Genomic DNA, 22083 nt, shown 5'->3' with positions numbered 1-22083 from the left:
ACTTGTGCCATGTGCCATCTTCTCTGAAGATGAGAGAAAAAAAAATGGAAAATGAGTAGTTAGCACTAAAAAAGTCAATAAGTCCCAACACAAAAAGCTAAAAGTCATTCATCCGGTACCAATAATTGATTCATAGAAAGGAAGCCCAAACAACCTAGGAAAAAAACCAATTCACAATTGAAAGAAGCCACAAAAACTAAGAAACCAAAAGAAGAATTCGACCAGCCCCCTTGATTTCTGCATTTACATAAAAAAGGCACTTAAAAGTAGTATAGAAACTTACCTTTGTTACAGATAGTATCTTATACAACAATTAACAGACTGAAACGTTTAGATTAGGAGCAGTGACATAACTAGTTTGAATGAGGAATCTAAAGTAATTCTCCTTCGGTTTTGAGCAGAAAAGAGATTTAAATATAGTCACTTCTACTTTATTCCTTCCAATAGTCTCGATCATATCTCTAAACTTTGTTGGCAATGAAAAGTTTCTATATGCCAAAATCTAATTGTTCAACACTAAAAACCACTACTGATTTTTAAACATCTGCCACAAGCATCGAAAAAACACCAAAATTAAGTATCGATAACCAAGTAATAAGAGAACTTAGGAGAAACTGAATCAAGTGTTTATAGTTTATATCAAGATTTACCAAATATACTTTACAATTTGAAATGAAGCCTCATATTTATGAACCCTAAAAGTTCGAATCATAATTCTAAAGAACAATAACCAATCAATGATTAGCACCACCGTTAACCTTCATGTCTCTCAGAATACAGAAAATAACCAAAAGAAGACGATAACTGAGTAAAAATCCACAACACAGAGAGGGAAAAATTACCAAAAATCCAGAAGTAAGTTGCAACTCTCTAGTCAGATGAGGAAGAGAGAAAATTTAGCAGCGATTTCTTTGGAAAAACCCTAGCAAACCTTCAATGGTGGATCTGATCTAACGAGGAAGAAAGAGAGAAATGTCGGCGATTGTTTGGGAAAACTTCTATCATTCCTTCAATAATGACTCAATCTGGTCCGACGAGAACGTGAGAGAGCAGAATCCGACGATTGCTGGTGAAAACTCCGGTCATTATCCAGCGACATTAATGTCCGACAAGAGATTGGGAGAAAGTAGAGGTCGAGAGGGTGGAAATCGCCGGCGAGTGCTCCAGAATCGGGGGCGGCCGGGGCTTGGCGCATTCTCCTTGGAGCCCTTCTGCTTCCGTCGACGGCCGGGGCTTGGCGCATTCTCCTTGGAGCCCCTCTGCTTCCGCGACGGCTGGGGCTTGACTGCGCTAGGGTTGGGCGAGGCCCGAGACTCTATCGTCGTCTCCCTCAAGATTGCGTTTCTTGGCTGCATGAAGTGCTTCATGGCTGTGAAATCTAGAGAGAGAAAGAGAGAAGAAATGGAGGAGAGGGAGAGGAGGAGAAAGAGATTGAAAAGACAAAAGGAGTGACAAGAGAAGGGAAATTGTAGACGTTGGAGAAGGGAGACTGTTCTTACTTGATAGCACCGCCTTCTTGTTAGTGTTATTACTCGTACGCTAAAATAAAATATATATATTAGAATTGTCTCCGTACCTCGTATTTATTCATTTTTTTATAAAAAAATGTATATATTTTTTTAAAACTTGCATCTTTTTTCTTAAAATATGTATATTGTATATTTTATCATAAAAGAAAATGTATATATTTAAAAAATAAATATACACATTTTAAAAAATAAATATACATGTATTTATAAAGAAATAAACAAGTATCACTGTCGGATTGGAGATTTTACCTATATATATTTATCAATGAGGTTTTTTTTAATTTTTAAATTGAGACTCTTCCTATAACTAAAATGGCAAAGTTTTTGAACCGGCAACTACTATTTGCCGGATTGAAACGGCAGTTATATAATTCATTATATGTCTTGTATATTTATATATGAAGATGTATATATTAAATTGTAAGAAACGATAATGTATATTAATTCTCAAAACATGTATTTTTTATAGTAATTAAGTGAACACATAACCTATTAATATGTATATTGACTGATTTGTTGTATTTCATCTTATTGAACGTCGTTTGGAAGTTTTTTTTTTAATGTTCTAATGTAGGAAACGACAATGTATACTATGTCTTAAAACATGTATTTCTTATTTAAATTAAGTGAACATATAACATAATAATATATATATTGATTGAGTTGTGGTAGTTCATATTATTAAACTTGGTTTGGAAGTCACTTTTACTTGAACGTGTATTAATTGATGTTTAATCAGTTACATATGCACATAACCAATATAGACAAGTTAACGGGTTGTTTTTTTAGAGTGTAACTTGAGCGTAATTTTTGAGTTAAATTTAAGTTATAATTTGAGTTGAAGTTATAATTTAAATAAAATTGAGTAAAGTTAAATAAAATTAAAATTTAAAAAAAAACGTGAACTCGAATAAAATTGAAACTCAAGTTACTCAAAAAGCTACATATTGCATTGCATAATCAGACGTTACTTGACTAGGACATAGCGGACGAGTCATCTTTAAACCGTCTGAAACCTATTGACCTACCTACATTTATTACTGATAATGTCTATGCTACTTTGGAATCTCATAGCGTGCCCTTCAATTCATTCCAACCCTTCATTTTTAATCCAACGGCTGCAGTTACACGGACGGATTAATCTGGTAAACAGTTGCTGCCGGATGGACAACCTATCAAGGTTTTCCTAATATATATATATATATATATATCAATGAGGTTTTTTTATTTTTTTATTTTATTTGAGACTCTTTGGAGACGTTTAGTTCATGAATTAGAATAATGAAATTAGAATTATTTTTGATTTACATGTATTTTTTGTAAGAGAAAACACTATAGCGAACCATAAACCATGATTCGAATCGGGGTATGAATCCCCTAACTAAACAACTCCTTCATCTTAGTAGTCTCTTTCTTGTAATCTTCCACTAATTAATTTTTTTCTCCTAAAAGAGTGAATATCATTAAGGGGGCAAACAAAGACCAAGAAACAACAAAAGTCTATCACTGGACTAAGAAGAGAAAGACATCCTACAACGCGAAGGCGACAAACTCTTAAGACAACAAAAACACAAACGAGGAACAAACAATATCTTTTTTCTTCTTTTTCTTGATTTTCTAAACACGGTTTGAGGACACTTTTCATCCTAAAACACTTTGTCACTTTTTTGTTGAAATCTGTAAAAAAAAAAATTCGTAATATACTTATCATTTAATACTACACTTTTCAAAATGAAAAAAAAAATCAAAGTTTGAAGTAATTAGAGAGAACTATGAAAAAGTTCAAGAGACAAAGTAAAGGCGACCTTAGAAATACACAGTAAATCTAAATATATTTAGAATTTACTAAGTTAGTATCATTTTTTCAAGAACCGTACAAATTATAATGGTAAATTCATGTATATTTAGGATTTATCAAATTAAAATCACTTGAAAAGAACTGTTTAAATTCTAATGTAAATCCTAAATATACTGGATAAATCCAAATATATACATGATTTACCAAGTTCGCATGTACAAATTCTAATGGTAAAAAATAGCATTTACAAACTCTAATGGTAAATCATTGATATACACGGTAAATCTATGATTTACCAAATTACCATCACTTTTTTAAGAGCCGTGCAAATTCTAATGGTAAATCCAAGTATATTTAGAATTTACCAAGTTAGCATGTACAAACTTTAATAGTAAATCCTAAATATACTTAGTAAATTCAAAATTTATCAAGTTAGCATCAATTTTTTAAGAACCGTATAAATTCTAATGGTAAATCCTAAATATACACGAGAGAGTAGACATAGAGAACAAAGAATGAAAGATCGAGACAAGAAAAAAAATGAAAAATTGAAAAATAAAAATTAAAAACTTGAAATGGCCTATTAATTTCAATGCATTAATAAATTGGTCATTTACTTCTATAAATTTCAAATGTAATTGTATTTCGTACAATTTCCCTTAATAAAATTTCCATAAAAAACAACATATTAATAAAATGAGTTGAGAAACCGGTTAAAATGAATAAAGAATAAATGGTAAACATTTTCCCAAAATCTTAATTATTATTTTTTTTTAACTTTGGACGTCAAATTTTAAAATGTGTCACTTATCTCCCAAAGAATGGGAAGTTAGTGAAAATTTCCCTTCCATCAAATTTTGCCAAGAAACTGAATGGAAAAACTGACATGACAATAAACTATAGTAATAACAATAAAAGAGAAAAAAAAACATAAATTTAATTCTATTTGGATAGTTAAAGAATGAGAACTTTTTTTAAGAACAAGGATTGGAACCTCTATATGAGTAAAAGGTAAAATTATTAAATTAAAATGTAGTTGAGAAAATTCTTATAATTTTCTAAAGAACTAAGTGAAAAAGAATATATAAATAAATAAATAAACACTCAAAGCTTATCAAAATGGAAATTTTCATTTTGATATACTTTGTTTTTATTTATCATGCATAATATATAATCTTTGAAATTTTACTTCTATCTTTACTTTTGCCACAAATTTTAGTGAGAGCATTTACCTTTCATCTACACATAGTGAACACTGATGAAACTGCAAAAGGAAAAAGGAAGGTGTACAATGTAATCAATTTTGGAAACGAAAGTGTTTCTTAACTTACTTAAGCCACGTACACTACTAGCGACGTAGAAATGAGGGGAGGAAATGCAAACAAAATTAGTAATACACTCTAGAGATCGTGAACTACAAGAAAAGTACGAACTTATGATACAGAGGAATGAGGAAAATATGCCCTCGTTTTCTTTTTATTATTTTATGGGAATACGCCCTCATTAAGCATGCCAAAATAAAGATTTCCTATACTTCACTACTACTTTGATTGCTCGCCTTCAAAATGTTGAACTTGCATAAAGGGCAAGTAGCGTTGATGTGCAACCATTTGTCTATGCATGTGCAATGGAAATGGTGACCGCAAGGAAGTTCTCTCAATTCCGTTCCATCGTCGTACGCAGAGAGGCAGATACAGCATTCCTGTAATTTAATTACGACATGTTCAGATAAGAAGTTTCAACTTTGATGTATTATTTTCCATCACAATGGAAATCTTATCTTACTAATATAACCTCAAACTTAAATTTGTAAATTTGTCAATTATCAAGGCTCAAAATAAGCTCCTCGAAATATTTAGATGCTAACCAATTTTGATTTCAAAATATCATATCCAGATTATTTTTTCCATGAACAGAGAAGAGAAATGAAAACCGTCACAAGCAATTTCATATTAACATGACTGCTCTCGTAGATTTGGTCAGTGCTACAAAACGTTACCGTATCAACATTTATTGTATAACTAAATAGAGGGAAAACTTACTGCGTCCTCCTCAAAAAGTGGGCGCTTAGTGCTTGAATGCCGTGAATCAATGTTGCATTCGACCATTATTCCTCGGAAAGATTCTTGGATCTCACCACTAACTTTCTCAGAATTACTTACCGCACAGAATTTGAACATTGGCAAATTATCAATTTCTTCCTTTGTTGCTCCCTCCTGTTTGAGAGAAGTGATAAGCCATGTCATGTAAAACATAAACGTATTTTCTAGAAATCTGTTACTCTGGATCTTTTTCCTTTTATAAACCAAATATATTTCAAGAGATGGATATTTCTTCTCTCTTAGAGAACCACAAAATGCTATAGAACAATTGTTTCATACAGAAAATTTAATTTTTTCTCAACAGAGAACACTCCAACTTCAAGATAAAATAAGAGAAACAATACCCAACACCTCCAAGACAATAGGGACATCCACCACAAGTTTTTCCACAGATGGGCCTAACCTTAATCCTAAATAGTACTTTCACTAGGGAAATCATCTGTTAAGAATTACAATGCAGGATGCGGCACAGAATTTGCATAGTAAAACAGTTCTAAACTAGTCCACATTTGGTTACATACCTTTAAAAAAACTATTTACAACAATAATAATAATAACAATAATAATAAAAATAAAATAAAAATCAAGATTTAAGAGTTAAGATGCTGCACGGGAAAAAAAGGGGGACAGCTGCGGGCTAAAAAACAGGTCAACAAAAGTTTCACATATACTCTAGTCATTACAAATATAGCCGAGAATCTTATGAATTGTCACAAGTCCTAACTCCAAACAAGTTACATGAAAGAACAATAAGTAAAACTAGTCATACAAATTTACCTAACTAAAAAGTTAGCATGTGATAGATACACAATACAAGATTCGTAAAGCATTTTTATACGCAGTTTATTTTTAACTTTCTCTTCAAACACCATATTGCTAATTAAGTTGTCTATCGACCAAAGCCTAGCTACACCTGTATTATATTGATGAAATTAAAATTCAACTTCAACAGTAGATAGATAACCGGCTTGAGAGAAAAATACATCAATTTTTCCAGTGAATATAAAAGGGATTAAAATTACTAACGTCTCTACCTGATCTGTCACAGCACATAAGATTGCAATTATGCATGGCAGGCAGCAGCAAACAGCAATACCCACTATACAAGCAACGGCAACACATATAAGGACGAATACCACATCGAACGCTAAAAATGTAATGCAAAGCCTGCAAGACAGACATGCATGTGTAAGTAATAAAAAAACATGAACAGACACGTAAATAGAGGAGACTATTTTAAAAGGAAAAGTTGTAAGAACAAACCAATATATCAGAGGTGAATCATGGGTCAAAGTTTCACCACCGGCAGTCACCCAGTAGAATCCAACGACCCACCATATAAAGGAAAACATGGTATTTGCAGACTCCAAATGTTTTGCAACACTGTCAAGCAAAATGAGGATAGTTCCACAGTTAACATCAATCAAGTGGATGAATACTAAACAACAACCTCGAGTAAAACAAAACCAACCAAAAGGTTTTTAGATTAACCAATTAAAACAATCAAAAGGCTTTTGAATTCCAGAGAAGGACATAATGGACTTCTGCATATGTTGAACCTAAAACCCATTCCTTCATCTAAAGATTTAGAGCCCACATTTCCCTTGTTACTTCAACATAACCCACCAATTAAAAGATTCCCTTTTGCCATGCATGTACAGTTGTACATGCATGGATATTTCAACATATATGCTGGTAACAAACTCAAAAACTTGAACAGGAACGTAATATAAACAAAAACTCTTTTTCTCCTCGGGAAAAAAAGAACAATAATCAAGAAGCAACCTTACCTGGAATCATCTTTCGGAATAACTTCCCCAGCTACACAAAATTCGATACCAATTTTATATGTAAAACAACCAAAAGAAAATTTAAGTTTCAGGAAAAGGACAAAACTAACTTTCCCCCGTAACAAAACCAACTGATTGGCTAAAAACTTACCCAAAACAATTTGAACAGCATAACAACCTATGTAAAAACACAATTCCTTAATCTGATGTTCCTCCGTGTTACTTCAACATTACCCACGAGCTTTAAGACTTTCCCATTTTCATACACATACACGCATAAGTTAAACCACTTGAATAAACATGCTAACGACTATCAACAAACTCAAAACCTCGTAACAAAGCCAAATATTTCAAACAAGAGGCAAAACAAAAGAGAATCATGTTGACGGTAGAAAAATCATAGTTCGGTTAATCTAATAAGATAAGAACGTGTAGAAAAATCTGTACAAAAGCACTACCTGGAATCATCATCAACCTCACTCTGCTCATTCCCATAATCCTGGGCATCACTCCCGGAAGTTGAACTGCACTCTCCACCACTCTCCCACCCTCGATCGCTCTCCGCCGAGTCGCCGCCGCCGACCTCCTCTCGCCGCCGTACGTACTCCGCCACCACGCACCCGACATGAACCAAACACTGCAAGGCATATCCCACCACCCAGAGCCTCAACGGCACCGAAGGCTTCTCGTCCAAGCTCAGCGCCAGAACCACTACTCCGGTCCCGACGAACGCCAAGTTCCAGAGAACGTCGAGCACTATCACCGGCTTCGAGTACGCCCACCCGCTCTGCCTCTCCTCCAGCTCCTCCGCCGCGCTCTCCCGCACCTGCACCGACGACTCGCGAAGCATCATCCGCCGCCCGCTCGCCCGCCGAAGCATCCGCGCCGCCCTCCGCAGCGGCGGCGTCGTGCGCCGCACCAGCCGCCGGCTCCGGATTAAATGATCTGCCATCGAGTTTCCGAGCAGTGGCGATTCGTCCATGACGAGAAAGAAAGAGTAGAGAGAGAGGAGATTCAGGAACGATGAAAGCTTTTCATGAATTGAAAAATGAAATTGAGTTAGGGTTTTGTTTTATAGGAAGTGATTTGAAAAACAGCCGAAAATTGGGGCTCGTTTTCTTAGAGAGAAAGTTTGGACTCGTTGGAGGGGGAAGGTATGTTTATTGCTTGTTTGTTTGTAAATTTGAATTTTGAGGATGAAAAGTGGAGCTAAATTTTTGGTTTTGGTGATTTTGGAATTGGAATGGAATGGTGACGAAATGGATGTTTGGAATTATTATTGAATTTGAAGGATCACAGCACAGGGGAGTTGTGGTTTTTGTACAGTCGAGAATCGAAAATGGTGATTATTATTATTAGGGAATTACAATACTTTGTGGAACTATTGGTACTTCTTAACATGACAACCGTGTCACAATAATTTTACAGACGAACATTATTCGGTGCACAATAAGTATTATGTTCTTTCACGTACCAGATTGGCTGCTATACGTGTACACGTACTCCTTTTTTTTTTTTGGTTTCAGATAAGTAAAGAAGACCAAGGGAGGGGAAGGAAGAAAGAGAGAAAAAAATTAGGTGGTGGTCCCAGAGAAAAGTCTGACGCTTGAACTTTTCCAATTTTTCAGTGTGCGCATGTCCACGATAATAAAATAAACTCCACCGTTAGAGCCAATTATGGTAGAGTCAAACTTAATTTTTACGTGGCTTACCAGTATTGCCTAATGAAGAAGCGTACCCGAGAAAATCCATTATTATTATTATTATTATTTTAATTGTTAATATGTAACGCGCAAGTTTGTAATTACTTCGTAATTAATTATTTGGAAGTTTCCGGTTTGTGAATTCAGAGTTTCTTTGTAAATTCCCTCCTTCCCCCTCTCTCTCTCTCTCTCTCTCTCTCTTTGTTTTTTTTTTTTTTAAATTTCTTATTTGTTAAGCTTTCATTTCATTTCTCCAATGTTTGGGATCGTGGAAAATGAGAGGAAAATTAAAATTTCAAAAGGTCTCTGGCTCGTTTCTCATCCAATTATTAGGGTTTCTTATTCTAAAAAAAAGAATCATTAGGGTTTCTTTTATTTTGTACGTCACACATCTTTTTCTCTCTTTCACACGAGTTTCTGTTGTTTTGTATGCAACACCACCTCCCTCTCCCATCGAGATCGGAGTCCAACACCACATTAGAATTGGTTGCCATGTCCCAACCAAGAAAGGAGTACAATGCATGGGACTTTGATGCTCGTGGAGGTATACTGAATAGGAAGTTGGATGTTAGTTGCTTGTGTATGGGGGCGTAGTGGCCGACAAATGGGTGCGATGTTGATCACCGATGGATGGTTTGATGATGGTGACAGTAGGTGTCATCCCTTTTATCTCCGCTCTTTTATGTTTTTTTATTAAAAGCAATGTTATTTTTGTCATGGTTGTGTGTTCTAATAACGGAGATGGTTTTCCCACCTTTCAATTTTGTTTATGTATCCCACTTGTTTGAGTTGGTTTTTAAAGAGTGTATTGGTGTACGACTAGATTTGTTTTCAGACGGTGTCGCTCTTATCTCTAGTATTTGGGGTTTGGTCTCAGTGGATTAGATTTATCTCTCAACTGTAATGGTTCTTTCTTATGAGCTTTGATCGCACTCGATTTTGTATACCGAGCATCTTAACACTTATGTTTGCCCTTGTGCTTTATCCGTTTTCATCGGTAGATCAAGTTAATGCCTGGGTCGAATCCTCTTGTAGTTGATGGTCATTTGCAACTATTTTCAAGTTTGTAATTTGTTAAATTTGAAAGGAAAATTTTTCCTTAAAAAAAAGAAAAGGGAGAAAAAAGAATTCAGAGGAAGGGTTGTGGGGAAGAAAAACGAACCTTGGGTATTTAGTAAAGAGGAATGGGAAAGAAGAAAGATGTAAATTTATGTAGCCCATAACTTTTCAATCCTTGTAACTTTGGCGAGAAAGCTGAGAGAAAAGAAATTTGACAAACAAGTAGAATGACAAACAATACTTTATGATGCCTGTAATACGGAGATTTTCAGTTATATTTCCTTTGAGAAAAAGGATGTGAGGTTCCGGCTGTTGTGTTGGAACTGAATGTCTATATTTATTTTTTTACTTATTTATTTATTTATTTGTTTATAAAGTTATTTTAAAATATATCATACTGGGCCTTTCACTCACGTTTTATTATTTTATAAATGTTAAACCCCTCCCAGGAGATTCTAGAAGCAGTGCGGAATAGCTGAGTTGCTACCACCGGAGTTGGTGAGGATTGTGTTCATCCTCCCTGTGTACGAATGTAAGAATTTGTAAATTCTGTAAACTCTGACATTTGGATTTCTAGACTGTGGATGATGTTTGTAATGTTTTATTTACGTGTCATGTATGTATGATACTGAAGATCCTGTGGATAGATCCTGTGGGTGTAACCCTGAACAGTATTAGAGGCGGGAGTTTTAGCCTCTTGAGATGTTCTTGTAATTTATTTTCGGCAGAATAGTAGGGCTCGTTTGGGAATTTCCTTAATATTTTCTTCTCAATCGCGTTTAACCCCTAATCAAGCCTCCACGTCACCGACCCCTGCCCCAGGGCGTGACAAGGATTAACAGAGGAAACCTCACCCTCCTAACATTCTTCGTTGCAGAAATCAACATGAAACAGATGAGGTCAATGGCGGATTCCGAGACAAAGGTGAAAACTTTGTTGGCTTTTCTTGTTTATTTGTTTTTGTTAGGTATTTATTGTTTTTTTTTTCTTTTACCATGTTTTGTCATCTTAGAAGAAAAGAAAGGCTTTGGAGGAGGAGAAAAAAGCAGATAAGGTCAATTATTTGAAATTTTTTATTGTCATTGCGCTTCTTATTTGGTCTGTGATGATGGCCGATCATATAATTATGACCGATCATAAGACAGGCACAGCGTGCGGTCATAGTACTATGACCGATGCTTATAATTCTATGACCGGCCATTAGGCAGGCATGCTCATAGTGTGATTGTTTGACTGATGAGCCTAATGCTATGACCGCAGGCTCATCAGTCAGGCAGTCACACTATGAGCCTGCCTGCTTGATGGCCGGTCATAAAATTATGACCATCGATTATAGTACTATAACTGCCCAATGGTCAGACTCTTATGGCCTGTTTAGTTCGCTAATTCGAGTTTAGATGTGACTTTATGTGAGAGCTTTTCACTGTAGTAAAAAAGTTGAATGTGATTGTTTCTGAAAGCTTTTTACTGTAGTAAAACTCAAATTCTAAACTCGAATCGATCAAATGAATGTGACCTTAGTGTGCCAGTCACAGTACTTTGGTTAACAACTTTGTTTGCTTTTCTTGATTTTTTTTTTGTATTCATTGTTTTTTTTAACCATTTTTTGTCATCTTAGAAGAAAAAAAAGGCTTTGGAGGAAGATATGTTGTTGATTAGTACACAGGGGGAAGAGGAGGAAGTTACTATTGGCTTGGCGATGGTGTCTTTGAACAATTTCAATAGAGCAAGTGCGTACTTCATCATAGTGTGCTAGTCATAACATTATGGGTCATTTGAGTCATAATATTATGATTGGACGGTCATATCACTATGACTGCCTTATAGCCAGTCATAATACTATGACCGGTCATTTTGACTCATACTGTTATAATTTGACTCATAGACAATGACTTATACTGTTATGAAGCCGGTCATAGTATTATGACTAGACATATAACACTATGAGTCATAATACTATGACTTCCAAGGTCAACTATGTCTTTAACGCGTTGGTCGATACAATTAGTTTACATATTAGTTATAAACCATCCAAAATCTCAAATTGACAAAGGATATTTTTAATTTCTATCACATTAAGTTCAACCCAGTCATTTTTTCGAGTTCTATATACTAAGTCTCTCGAAAAATAAATTTAAAAAGATAAAAACAAAAGAAAAACAAAAAAAAAATTGTGTACCAACCTCGATTTGGTGCACAACTAGAGTATTGGCGATGAGGGAATGATGGCGTAGGGAAGAAAGAGACCGAGTAGAGAGAGAGACCAAACTTGAGAGAGGGAGATAGAGCTAAAAATGGGGTGTAAAGAGAGAGAATGGGCGGAAGAGAGTTGGAAGTCTCTTTGATGTGCTTTTAAATGATAATTTTGACATAAGTGGCATAAAAGTCATTTTATCCTCACACTGCTGACATGACGATACTAACTGTGTAAGTATACAAAAGTGGTGCTAAAATTAATAATAATTTATTCAAGAGTGCTATTATTGAAATTTACCCTTCAAATTTATGTGCAAATTTAGAATTTATTTTCAATTCATACTTTTTTCCAATCAATAGTCAATTATATAATTTCTTTTAGCAAATTACATATTAATTAATATATGGTATAAAAATGAAACATAAAACTTTTTTTTAATAAAAGGATTTCATTAAACTAAGCCAAATCAGCCGAAACAAACGGAGCTACAAAAGCTTAGAACACAATCACCACCCCAATTAACTGAACGATAAACAGAAAAAGGAAGAATGTATGCTACGACATTCGCCTCTCGACAAACATAATCACATTTCTAATCAGGTACAGAAGAAAGCAATCTAAAAATATCTTCAATAATAACTCCTTCAATTATAATAACTATTTTATCTATTTTTTTTAAATTGCATATTAGGATCATATTGTTTCTCTATCTTTGGCTATGATTATTATTTTAGCTCGTGTTATGCCTAGACTCATTTATTTGTACTCCATAATTTGCGCGCCCTCAGCCTACGTATGTGAGAATCTCACTAATTTGGCACGATTCGCTTTAATATGGGCGAGTTGAGATAATAAGCTAAAACACACGGTTTCTCCATCTTTGGCTTCGGTTATTATTTAAGCTCTAGATAAGCTTTCACTTATTTATCTATACTCTAATATTTTGCGCACCCCTTCGTATGTGAGAATCTCAATAATTAGGCACGATTCGCTTTATATAATGTGGGTGAAGCGTGATAAAAAGTTAAAACACTTGGGGCGTGTTTGGAACTCGTTCAAAAATGATTTTGTTTTTTCTGTGAAAATGAAAATGAAAATGTTTTCAATCTCAGATATAATCATTTTTGAAAATGTGTTTGGTAATTTTATCAAGAGATTATTTTCAGTGTAAAAAAAACCCATTAATGTTTCTCTTTCTCTCTCTCTGCTCAAGAGAGGAGAAAACGAAAACAAAAAATGAAAAACGAGTAAAAGTCATTTTTCATTTCTCTCTCATTTTACACTAAACTAAAAAATCATTTTCATTTCCTTTTTTGTCTTTATTACACAAAACGCCATTTTAAAAACGTTTTCATTTTTTCTTTCTTGAAAAACGTGAAAAATAAAAACGGGATCAATCCCAAACAAAACCTAAGTTTTTCTATCATATCTACACCTTATTATTGTTTTTATTTGATTTGTTCAAAATGTCTTATTTATGAAAAGTGCAAAGATAACCTTAGTTACTTCAGTTAAAATAAACTTAACAAAATTTAAATGGTTGTATAAATAAATTTCTCACTATATAGTAAATTATAAATTAAGTGACCCCACTACCGTAGATTTGATTAGATTAGTGCTCTGTTTATTTCGAGAATTCTTGCCTAATTCTAATTCATAATTCATAATTCATAATTTATTATTGTATTTCTTTCTTATAAAAAATTTAACTTTCAAAAATTAAAATAATTAATCACTGAACTCACGAACCAAATTTCGCATAGATTGTTCGATTACTTTGATAGCATTTGTATGGTAATCAGAATAAGGTGATTGAAGGCTATTTATGTCTTTTTGAGTGTATTAATTAGAAAGAGCATTTCATTTAACTGATTGAAGAAAGCAACGGACATATTCGAAAAACCCCTTTCAACATCTATTCAAAATCCCCAAAAAAAGCTTTCTGTTAAAAAAAATCCCAAAAAAAGCCCATCACAATCCAACCCCACCTCACCAACGGCAGCCTTGGGTTTTGTGACGAGGGCGGCGTGCTTCCGGGGAGGGTCGCAGTGGGTTTCGATGGAGAGAGAGAGATAGAGAGAGAAGGAAGGGTGGGGGGATGGGGGGGAGGGAGAGGCTCGCCGGTGTGTTGCTGGATCCTTGGTGGTGGCTGTGGCGGATCGGGGTATGTCGTTCCGGCGACGGCGGAGGCGGCTGTTGGGTTTACTTGGTTGGTCGGCGGCGAGACGGACGGTGTGATCTTCCACTTTCTGATCGTTAGGGTACTTGGTCGGCCTCAAGACGGACGGTGTGATCTTCCACTTTCTTGTCGTTAGGGCTTTGGGACGGTGGCTCGTACTTGGTCGGCCTTGAGACGGACGGTGTGATCTTCCATGGCCAGGCTTTCAAGCGCGGTATTCTTAGAGAATTTGGAAATCTGAGGAATGTGTGTAAGCTATTTGAGGTAATATCTGAAAGGTGTGTTGTTGCGGGCGTTTTTGGCCGACGTTGATCGGCCTCTCTGAGGCTGACATGATCGTCGGAGGTGCCGTCGGCGATTTAAACGATTGGGTGCGACGGCTTAGCGGTGGCTTTTTCACGGACGGTATGTAATTTAACGTCTTCCACATTCTTGTCATTCTTGAATTATTGTCTGATTGTGTGTCCTTAGAGCGATTTTCACACCTTACTTTAGTTTGGGAATTTATTTAAATTCTATAACCAATCTGTCTTTTCTTGAAATTTTATGCCATTTGCAGTTTTATTGTGGTTTTTGAATCTTGAATTGATTTGGTTTAATTGGTCTGTCGGCGGCGAGATGGACGGTGTGTTCTTCCACTTTCTTGTCGTTAGGGTTTCGGGACGGTCGCTCGTACTTGGCCGGCCTCGAGACGGACGGTGTGATCATCCACTTTCTTGTCGTTAGGGTTTTGGGACGGTGGCTCGTACTTGGTTGGCCTCTAGACAGATGGTGTGATCTTCCACGGCCAGGCTTTCAAGAGCGGTATTCTTAGAGAATTTGGAAATCTGAGGAATGCATGTAAACTATTTGCGGAAATGTCTGAAAGGTGTGTTGTTGCGTGCGTTTATGCCATTTGAAGTTTTATTGTGGTTCTTGAATATTGAATTAAACGACTTTCATTTTTCTCGTCATTTCTTGAATCTTGACTTACGCCAGTTTGTATATGTATATACAATTATATACGTTCTGCTGAACAAATTGTACAAGATTGATTTTATTTACAAGCGTTGTTTATTAGATGAAATGGCAGTTTTCCTAATTGTATAGTATTTTCAGTGGAAACACTTGCCCTTTTGACTATATGATTTGGAAGAATGTGATATCATGTGATAAACAAAACTTGTCAAATAATCTTGGTGATTCTTATTTTTGTGTTTGTGTGTATATATATTCACTTTTATTAGATTAGATTAGATTAAAAACAGCTTCTTTAGTTATTTTCTTAATGCTATTCACATATCTACTATTAATTTTGTTCTTAGTTTGAAACAATTATGCAGTGACTGATTTTATATATAAGTGTTGCTTATTGAATGAAATTACATTTTCCTAATTGTATGGTTTTTTGAGTGGTGACACTTGCCCTTTTCACTATATGATTAGGAAGATGTGAAATCATTCAATAGTGGACAAAACTTGTGGAATAATCTTGGTGATTCTTATATTTACTTTTATGACGATTCATTGTTGAAGTTTTTATATCACTTGTTAATTTATTATAGTGTTTTTTTTTTCTAAAGAAATTTGTAACGCATATACTGTATAACATCATATTATCATTAATTGTAATTGTAATGTTAACAATGATTATTGTAATTTTCCACAGGAAAAAATGATTATTGTTTCATCATTTCTTTTATTATCAATATTGTAGTAATTTGTTATTTACTTCTACTAATATAATATTATTGTTAATGTTGAAATCTTTTTCTTTGAATGAGGGGAGATGGAGTGGCATGTATGATTCAAATACGCTGGACAACAAAGTTAGGTATGTTTTTTCTTACTTTATTAAATACCTGTACTGTTGGTGTTTTTTGGTCGATAACTGATGGCTAGCTAAATTATAAAGTACTTTTAAGTTATTGGGCAGAGGTAAATTAGTTGAGAAATGCTTGCTTAATTTGCCCAAAAGTACACATAATGTCCAAGTCCTAAAAAAACTACACAAAAAGGTAAATGCTTTGATTTCAGGACATGAGAGGGATAAGCTATGTTTTCTGACAACAATTCTGTATGAACTTATGAAGTTTGACCATTACAAATTTGCTACTATTTTGGTAACATTTTACCAGATTAATAAATATCTTTGCTTATTTCTTTCCTAAGAATAAAACGCAGAGGAAAATCTTTTTAGTATAATTCCGTAACATTATTAACTTTTGTAAGAACGATTAGTACTATTGTCATCATTACTACTATTAAAATTTATACACACCATTTTTAATTAATTTTGTTTATCTTTGGAAAAAATAATTTTCCTAATTGCATAGTTTTTAGAGTGGAGACACTTACCCTTTCCACTGTATGATTTGGAAGATGTGATGTCATAAAAGATTTTCTTTTTTGAAAAAACAGAAGATTTTCTGTATATTTCACATAATTAAGATCTCTATTTTTCAACAATACTCTATGAGCGTTTACCTTTCTTAACCAAGTCACGATTCCAAGCTGACCAGTTCAAATGAACATCTCATAATTCAATGAGTTTCTATTCAAAACGAAAGTCCAATTTTTCTTTTAAAGACAAATAAATACAAAGTATATTGTTATTATTCTTATAATATTGATATTAAATTCTATGCCACCGATATATAGGCTTCTTTTTCAGTGCCTGGTCTGCTATATAATTTGGTTCTTGTCTTCGTCTCTTGAAACTCCTCAAAGGCTTCACACAAGTCTTCGATTCGCTATGGCGGTTCCTGGGTCTTTCATTGTACCAAAACATCTTTCTGTCCAAAGATTAAATATCCAGGACCAAGTTATAGTACAAGAAAACTTGTAAGTATAGATCATTATATGTCCATTTCCACCTTTCTTTTGGCTGTTTCTTTTCTATAAAGCTCTATTTCTTTATGCTGTCATAATATCGAATAACAGGTTCGTTACCTTCATTTTATTAATTTATATTCCATTTTTTAGTGCACTTTTATGACAACCATTTATTCTTGACGGTGCAATGGTGGTGTTGGTGATTGTTTTACAGTTTTATTTGAGAGCTTCCCATGGTAGCTTATCATCAGATGGTGGTGTGGAAAAGAAGTTGATCAGAAAAGAAAAGGATGGATGGAAGATCGATTATTCCGGGGAAAAACCGGCGATGCCATTGCTTGATTCTGTCAACTACGCCGTTCACATGACGAATCTATGCACACAGGTATACCATGCACAAATTCAAAAATTCAAACTGCTTATGTTTTTTCTTTATGGCCTATAAATGTTCACTTTTAACACTTGAATGATAATTCCAGGGTCTTGAACAACTAGCAGCAGAGCTTAGAGCCGATATAGTACGTACACACAGTATCGAAGACAGGTGGGCATCTCAGTTCCAGCTTAGGAGTTGGGTGAATCTGTTTTTTTTTTTTTTTTTTCCTTTTAAGATGTGCACGACCTAAAAGGAAAAAATGATTTCTCCCTTTTAGGCCATGCAAAACATTTCGCACGTGAGTCAAATGTCTTAAACGTTTTGCACTTTTTTTTGGCAAACCGTTTCACACAATTTTTTTCGTTTCACACAATTTTTTTTTCAAAAAAAATGTTTTGCACAATAGTTAAAATGCGGGAAATGTTTTGCAAAAGTTTTTTTCCCGAGTTTTTTTTCTACATCTTTTGCCTTTTTTTTATTTTTATCTTTGTTTCTTTTTTTCTTTTTTTTTTCAACAATTTGTATAATCATGATTTTAAAAGCGTTTTGATCAGAATATATATGTGTGTGAAAAGAAATATATTCAGAGATAAGGAGAAAATAGATTGAGATCTTGAGTTGGTGATTCTTTAAGGCCCGTTCACTTCGCTGATTCGAGTTTAGAATTCGAGTTGAGATGTGACTTTATGTGAGAGTTTTTTACTGTAGTAAAAAAGTTAGATGTGATTGTTTGTGAGAGCTTTTTACTGTAGAAAAACTTGAATTCTAAACTCGAATCAACGAAGTGAATGGAGCCTTAGTACACATAAAAGAGGAGTTGGTGAATTATTAATCAAAAAAATTAGAAAATGGAGGGGGAAGTATGACTAGTTATAGGATCAGAAATAATTAAGCATGCGTAGGAGTCTGGGCTGTGTCTCAGTCCCAGTGTGGCTGATCATCCTCTCAGACCAGCTACTGATCATCGCCTTGGTAAGCTATTGCCTCACCAACTAGCTAATCAGACGCGAGCCGTTTCCAGCTGTTGTTCCCCTCCCAAGGGCAGGTTCTTACGCATTACTCACCCCGTCCGCCACTGGAAACACCACTTCCCGTCCGACTTGCATGTGTATATTCGAATTTCCTCCCGAAAAATAAATGTAAATGTACATGGTACATTCTTTCTTCTGAAATCTTGCAAAGAATATCTACTTCTTTCCCGGTGGCACTCTAATGTCTCTACTTACCTTTCTATTTTTCCCTTACGTGAATTATCAAAGTATTGAAGAGAGTTAGGATTGGTGCCCCTCCTGATTGAGAATCCAAATCCCAACAGTAATATTAAATAAGTAAATTATTATTTTACCTAATTTACTTGCAAAATGTTAGAACAATAAGAGAGATGATCATCTTTATTTATTATTTTATTTACTTAATATTACAACAATTTTCCTAAATATTATTAAATTCGTGCATACATTTTCATTGAACTAAATAATGTATTTCAATTTTTTATTTTTATTTTTAGTTTTCTATTTAATTTTCTTCACATTTTCACACCTTATTTTAATTTAAAAAATAATTACATATCTTATATGCATTATTTTACTGGCCAAATATTAGAACTATTATTTTAATTATGACTAGTATATTCCAATAACTATACAATTCACTTTATTATTTGCTGAAATGGTATACCACTACTTGTAACAGCCAAACAATTTAAAATTTCTAATCACTTTCTTTAAAGCACAAGGAAAAAAAACTGTTCTTTCGTGATAAATTCTCTCTCGACTTTTCCTTGAAAATAATGAATTTTTGTCAAACAAATGAACAGTTGTTGATAAGAACATGTCAAGATCAGAGATTTTCAGCCATTAAATATCAACTACATTGCCGGTGTGATCTAAGAGTATGACAATTAATGAATGACATTAATAATCTCTGTTTGCATATAGTATCAGGGAATAAAAAAAATCTCTATAAGCATAAAGTCAGAAGAAGTGTATATTTCGTAGCTTGATGCAAAAAAAAAAAAAGTATTTGTCATTTTAAAAAAAATTGCTTTTATTAACTTTTTATATAAAAAATATTTTATCAATAAATATTTAGAACCATCAATATGATTGGCGTAAAGATAAGAATGTCTTTCTTTTTTCTCCTTTCTAGATGTGTTTGGGATTTGATACTTCATAGCCTCTATTTTAGAACCCCATCAAATCAATATGTTGTACGACATTTGATGTGTGGTGTCATGAGTGAAAGCTAAGCCCATTTTTTGAGTAGAATTGAGTCAAGTCCTTTTCTGTTCATTTGTGGGTCCCAAAATTTTTAAAGTGATGAAGGAAATATTGGATGTCGTGGTGATACTCATAATAAAAAAACTAAAAAAATAATAAGAATAATAGAACACCAAGATTTAAAGTGTGGGTTGTCAAGTTATCTACATCTAAGAATGAGAAGAGAGGATATTTTCTACCAAGAAATGCTATCAGTAGACTGCATATAAAAAAATATTACAAATACTGAATCAAGTAAGTTACACAAAGCTAGTGGCAGAGTGAGAAATTTTTGTGAGTTAGGGTTCATAGTTAAGTAAAAAATTTAATAAAAAATAAGATTGATTGTATAGTTTATATGTATATTGTACTTTTAAAAATATGGACTATATAATTTATTTTAGTGGGAGTTAATTTGTATCAATCTAATATGATACATAATTATATGTACAAAATTTTTAAAACTAAAATAAGTGAGTGGGGACTTAAGACCCCACTGAGCATGCCTCGGCTCCATGCATGCACAAAGCTAATCTCTTAAAGTCAAGAGTTACTTTAAAATTTCAAAATATATATATATATATATTTACTTTAAATTTATAGTTTTTTAGAAGAAAAAGAACTTATTTTTTTATTATTAATATGTGAAATTTACAAACTATTTATAGGCATAAAACTAATTTAGAAAATCTAACCTAATCATGAAATTCTAATTGGATTCCAAGTCATCCTTATCCGGACCTAATCAAACATTCTATCCGGATTTCTAAATTTAAAAACATAATCTAGGAATGGATAACTCCTAACTTTTAGAATGATAATTTCCTTAAGAGATAATTTTCTAACTGTCAATAACCCTAGGTCTTCGACACTCCCCCTCAAGTTGGTTCATAGATATCTATCATGCCCAACTTGCTGATAAGAAACTCAAAGCTTGGTTTGAATAATCCCTTCGTGAGAATATCAACTATTTGTTGTGTTGTTGGAACAAACGACATACAAATAACGCCTTCTTCTGGCTTCTCCTTTATGAAATGTTTGTCAATTTCAACGTGTTTAGTTCTGTCATGTTACACTAGGTTGTGAGCAATACTGATCGCAGCCTTGTTGTCACAGTAGAGTTTCATAGGCATCTCTATTGGTTTCTTCAATTCCTTAAGGATCATTTTTAACCACAACATTTCACATATTCCATGAGCCATTGCCCGGTACTCAGTTTCTGCACTACTTCGAGCTACTGCACTTTGTTTCTTGCTCCTCTAAGTGACTAAGTTTCCCCAAACATAAGTGCAATATCTAGATGTAGATCTTCTGTCTGTGATGGAACCTGCCCAATTTGCATCTATGTATGCTTCAATAGTTTTCTGCTTGTGTTTCTTGAAGAGGAGTCCTTTCCCTGGAGTGCTTTTCAAATACCTCAGGATTTGATATACTGCCTCAAGGTGTTCTTCACGTGGTGAGTGCATGAATTGACTTACCATACTAACTGCGAACGCAATGTCTGGTCTAGTATGAGATAAGTAAATTAGTTTTCCTACCAACTTCTGATATCGTGGCATACCATATTGTATTTACCGGATCTCCATCTTTGACATCTCCCAACTTCTGGTTAGGGTCCATTGGTGAATCAACACGCCTACACCCACTCATTCCTGTTTCTTTAAGGAGGTCAAGGACGTATTTCCTTTGTGAGACAACAATACCCATTTTTGAATAAGCAACTTCCATTCCTAGAAAATATTTTAAAGATTCCAAGTCTTTGATCTCGAAGTCTGAAGCCAGACTTTTCTTCAAACGACTCATTTCAACAGAATTATCTCCGGTAAAGATGATATCATCTACGTAGACTATCAAAACTGCAATTTTCCCATCATCGGAGTCCTTGATGAACATAGGGTGGTCACTTTAGGCCTGGACATATCTATGATTTTTAATAGACTGAGTAAATCGTTCAAACCAGACTTTTGGGGATTGTTTGAGCCTATAAAGTGATTTTCTTAGCTTACACACCTTAGATCCAAAGTGCTTATCAAATCTAGGCGGTGGATCCATATAAACTTCCTCTTCCAATTCTTCGTTTAGAAATGCATTCTTCACATCTAACTGTTTAAGCGGCCAGTTAAGAGTTGCTGCAATTGAAAGAAGTACTCTTACGGTATTCAGCTTTGCCACTGTTGCAAAGGTCTCGAGATAATCAACGCCATAGGTTTGAGTAAACCCTTTAGCCACCAACCATGCTTTATACCTCTTGAGAGATCCATCCGAATTATACTTGATG

General features: G+C 34.2%; 1 protein-coding gene and 1 long non-coding RNA gene across 4 annotated transcripts; one reads left to right on the top strand and one right to left on the bottom strand.

Annotated features, from left to right (window-relative positions):
• Window positions 1-4553: 4553 nt before the first annotated feature.
• LOC21407366 (E3 ubiquitin-protein ligase At4g11680) lies at window positions 4554-8595 on the bottom strand. Its single transcript, XM_024163187.1, has 5 exons — window positions 7678-8595; window positions 6693-6812; window positions 6464-6596; window positions 5370-5543; window positions 4554-5029 (listed from the first exon to the last, which is right to left on the bottom strand). The coding sequence occupies exons 1-5, from the start codon at window positions 8199-8201 to the stop codon at window positions 4856-4858; spliced, it is 1125 nt and encodes a 374-aa protein (XP_024018955.1). The 5' UTR covers window positions 8202-8595; the 3' UTR covers window positions 4554-4855.
• Window positions 8596-16058: 7463 nt separating this feature from the next.
• LOC21407364 lies at window positions 16059-17960 on the top strand. Of its 3 annotated transcripts, none has more exons than XR_002901880.1 (4): window positions 16059-16170; window positions 17067-17180; window positions 17386-17556; window positions 17651-17960. It is a non-coding gene; the product is annotated as an uncharacterized LOC21407364 (long non-coding RNA). The 3 variants fall into 3 exon arrangements; XR_002901879.1 differs by having other exon boundaries at window positions 17011-17180; XR_002901878.1 differs by having other exon boundaries at window positions 16998-17180.
• The last annotated feature ends 4123 nt before the right edge of the window (window positions 17961-22083 follow it).

The sequence above is a fragment of the Morus notabilis genome, unplaced genomic scaffold, assembly GCF_000414095.1.
Source record: "Morus notabilis unplaced genomic scaffold, ASM41409v2 Scaffold98, whole genome shotgun sequence".
Lineage (NCBI taxonomy): Eukaryota > Viridiplantae > Streptophyta > Magnoliopsida > Rosales > Moraceae > Morus > Morus notabilis.
The sequence above is the reverse complement of the archived record's forward strand: the minus strand, read 5'-3'. Positions and strand labels throughout refer to the sequence as shown.

Coding starts and splice junctions, on each gene's coding strand:
- LOC21407366 (XM_024163187.1), bottom strand. CDS start 8,201: ATGGACGAATCGCCACTGCTCGGAAACTCGATGGCAGATCATTTAATC. Junction 6,597..6,692: donor GATTCACCTCTGATATATTG/GTTTGTTCTTAC, acceptor TCTGTCTTGCAG/GCTTTGCATTACATTTTTAG. Junction 5,030..5,369: donor CACTTTTTGAGGAGGACGCA/GTAAGTTTTCCC, acceptor ATTAAATTACAG/GAATGCTGTATCTGCCTCTC.